Source organism: Macaca fascicularis, chromosome X, assembly GCF_037993035.2.
Source record: "Macaca fascicularis isolate 582-1 chromosome X, T2T-MFA8v1.1".
Classification (NCBI taxonomy): Eukaryota; Metazoa; Chordata; class Mammalia; order Primates; family Cercopithecidae; genus Macaca; species Macaca fascicularis.
This window is the reverse complement of record NC_088395.1, coordinates 146,747,380-146,750,423: the sequence shown is the minus strand read 5'-3', so window position 1 is coordinate 146,750,423 and position 3,044 is coordinate 146,747,380. Positions and strand designations below refer to the sequence as shown.

Genomic DNA, 3,044 nt, shown 5'->3' with positions numbered 1-3,044 from the left:
AAACCCCCAAGAGCCTCACAGCCGAGTGCACCCTGCAGTCCTGAAGCCTGTCTCCCATGCCCGGGCCCCTGACCCACGCTCGGTCCTGGACGCACTGGCCCTCCTAGAGAAAGGTCTGGACAACCAGCGGCCAGTTTCAGGGAGAGCTTCTTGGAGACGCAGCCAGGAGCACTTCCAATGAGCCTGGAGTCCCTAAGCCGGCCTGGGTAGCTGGTGGTGCCCTGTGTTCCTAGCGCTGGCAGCAGATGCGGCCAGAAAACCTCCGTGCAGACAACGGGAAGCTTTGCAGGCTGGCCAGGGGATGGGGCGCCGGTCGGCCTTGACAGGGTTGCAAAGTTGTTTTCTAAATTCCGAAGGCGCCCCTCTGCCCCCTCCCCCCAATCTGCTCGCGTGCCCCCTCCCCCCGCCCCCGTCACCTCCTCACGTTTCGTTCTTTCAAACTTTTTGAAACCCTAATTGGTGGCCTCTGAGTGGGTCTCGTGGACTCCCGCCTCCTAAGTAACTCTTACCACGTCACTAGGCCAAAGAGGGGAGTGGGGTGAACGAAAGGGCTCCCCGAACTTTTTTTTTTTCCAGCCAGGCCGAACGGGGGCTCGGTAATGATTGGCCAGGGCGCATCACTGCGAACCTGTCAATCACGGGTCCTCCGGGTGGCGAGGGGCGGACCAAACGCCAACCCCGGGGGATCCGAGCAGGTATATAAGGGGCCCGGCTAGAGCCCAGCCAGACTGTGAATGCGACCTGCTCGAGACAACGCATCAGGTGCAAGAAGCCCGCGGGTTCCTGCTGACTTGGCGCGGAGCATTTTGATAAGCCTACCCTTCCCGCCGGACTCGCTGGCCCACAGGCCCCCAAGCTCCGCTCCGACGGAATCCCAGGGCCTTTTCACCGTGGCCGCTCCAGCCCCGGGAGCGCCTTCTCCTCCCGCCACGCTGGCGCACCTTCTTCCCGCCCCGGCAATGTACAGCCTTCTGGAGACTGAACTCAAGAACCCCGTAGGGACATCCACACAAGCGGCGGGCACCGGCGGCCCCGCAGCCCCGGGAGGCGCAGGCAAGAGTAGTGCGAACGCAGCCGGCGGGGCGAACGCAGGCGGCGGCAGCAGCGGTGGTTCGAGCGGCGGTGGCGGGGGCACAGACCAGGACCGTGTGAAGAGGCCCATGAACGCCTTCATGGTATGGTCCCGCGGGCAGCGGCGCAAAATGGCCCTGGAGAACCCCAAGATGCACAATTCTGAGATCAGCAAGCGCTTGGGCGCCGACTGGAAACTACTGACCGACGCCGAGAAGCGACCATTCATCGACGAGGCCAAGAGACTTCGCGCCGTGCACATGAAGGAGTATCCGGACTACAAGTACCGACCGCGCCGCAAGACCAAGACGCTGCTCAAGAAAGATAAGTACTCCCTGCCCAGTGGCCTGCTGCCCCCCGGTGCCGCCGCCGCCGCCGCCGCCGCTGCGGCCGCAGCCGCTGCCGCTAGCAGTCCGGTGGGCGTGGGCCAGCGCCTGGACACGTACACGCACGTGAACGGCTGGGCCAACGGCGCGTACTCGCTGGTGCAAGAGCAGCTGGGCTACGCGCAGCCCCCGAGCATGAGCAGCCCGCCGCCCCCGCCAGCGCTGCCGCCGATGCACCGCTACGACATGGCCGGCCTGCAGTACAGCCCCATGATGCCGCCCGGCGCTCAGAGCTACATGAACGTCGCTGCCGCGGCCGCCGCCGCCTCGGGCTACGGGGGCATGGCGCCCTCAGCCACAGCCGCCGCGGCCGCCGCCTACGGGCAGCAGCCCGCCACCGCCGCTGCCGCAGCTGCGGCCGCAGCCGCCATGAGCCTGGGCCCCATGGGCTCGGTAGTGAAGTCTGAGCCCAGCTCGCCGCCGCCCGCCATCGCATCGCACTCTCAGCGCGCGTGCCTCGGCGACCTGCGCGACATGATCAGCATGTACCTGCCACCCGGCGGGGACGCGGCCGACGCCGCCTCTCCGCTGCCCGGCGGTCGCCTGCACGGCGTGCACCAGCACTACCAGGGCGCCGGGACTGCAGTCAACGGAACGGTGCCGCTGACCCACATCTGAGCACCGGCTTGCGCTTGTCCACCCTTGTTCCCCACCCCCACCCCCACCCCCACCTCCCGCCCCGCACCCCCAAGCTGGGACGCCTTGTTTAGCTTTGCTTGCCTGGGACTGTTGCCTTGTACCGATGACGGGGAGGACTGAAAGTTTTGCTGTAGCTGTCGGGTTTTGTACAAAAGCAAAAATAAGTCAGGAGCAGCGAAAATGGGACTTCTAGAGAGCTCTCTTGTCCCACGCCGCTGCTCCTTCTTTCACCTTTGTAGACTGGGAATTGCTGTGTTATTTGCAAAGAAAAAACAGCCCCCCCCCACCCCCACTCCTCCTCCTGAGTTCCTGGGTTATTCTGTTACATTTGAAAATGTTGTCTTGTTAGTTTGCAGTTAGCCAAGGAGTGAATGGGAGAAACATAGTATCGGGTGAGGCTAGTTGGAGAACTGCAACGCCTACGCCCCCAGTCGTGTCGCGTGTTTTTCTCGTGGTTTTTTGGGGGCGCTGACCGCTCCAAGCGGCGCGGCAGCTAAAGCCAATGTTAATTTATAGCCAGGTGTGCGTGTGTCTCCCGCCTCGCCGCCCCTGGCCGCGGGACAGCTTCTGTCCAGTCATGTTGAGTTGGTGATTTCTGCCGTGATCTGTTTGATATTTCGTCGCGCTAATGTGTTCAGATTTCGTTTGGGTAGTGGGGAGGGGCTACTTTGTTTCAGGTGTTTCAAGCTTTTACTCTTACTTCCTAAATGAGAGATCAATAAATTTTATAACCAACTTGATGGAGTCCTGATAATTTTGCGGCCCTGAAACTTTTTTGCGGGTTGGGGAGGGGACCAACACTCGGTTTTACAACTGAGATCCCATCCTAGGGACGGGGTGGGACCTGGGGGGAGGCAAGCATAATCTGAAATGGTTTCCTTTTAACTACTGGCGATCCACCATACACTAGCTTCCAATAGTCTCAACTGAAACTCGGAGCAGAAAGCG

The 3,044-nt window shown here is 62.0% G+C and overlaps 1 protein-coding gene across 1 annotated transcript; it reads left to right on the top strand.

Annotated features, from left to right (window-relative positions):
* Positions 1 to 725: 725 nt before the first annotated feature.
* On the top strand, positions 726 to 2,832 carry SOX3 (SRY-box transcription factor 3). The gene has a single exon (XM_045383706.2). The coding sequence runs from the start codon at positions 735 to 737 to the stop codon at positions 2,073 to 2,075; it is 1,341 nt and encodes a 446-aa protein (XP_045239641.1). The 5' UTR covers positions 726 to 734; the 3' UTR covers positions 2,076 to 2,832.
* The last annotated feature ends 212 nt before the right edge of the window (positions 2,833 to 3,044 follow it).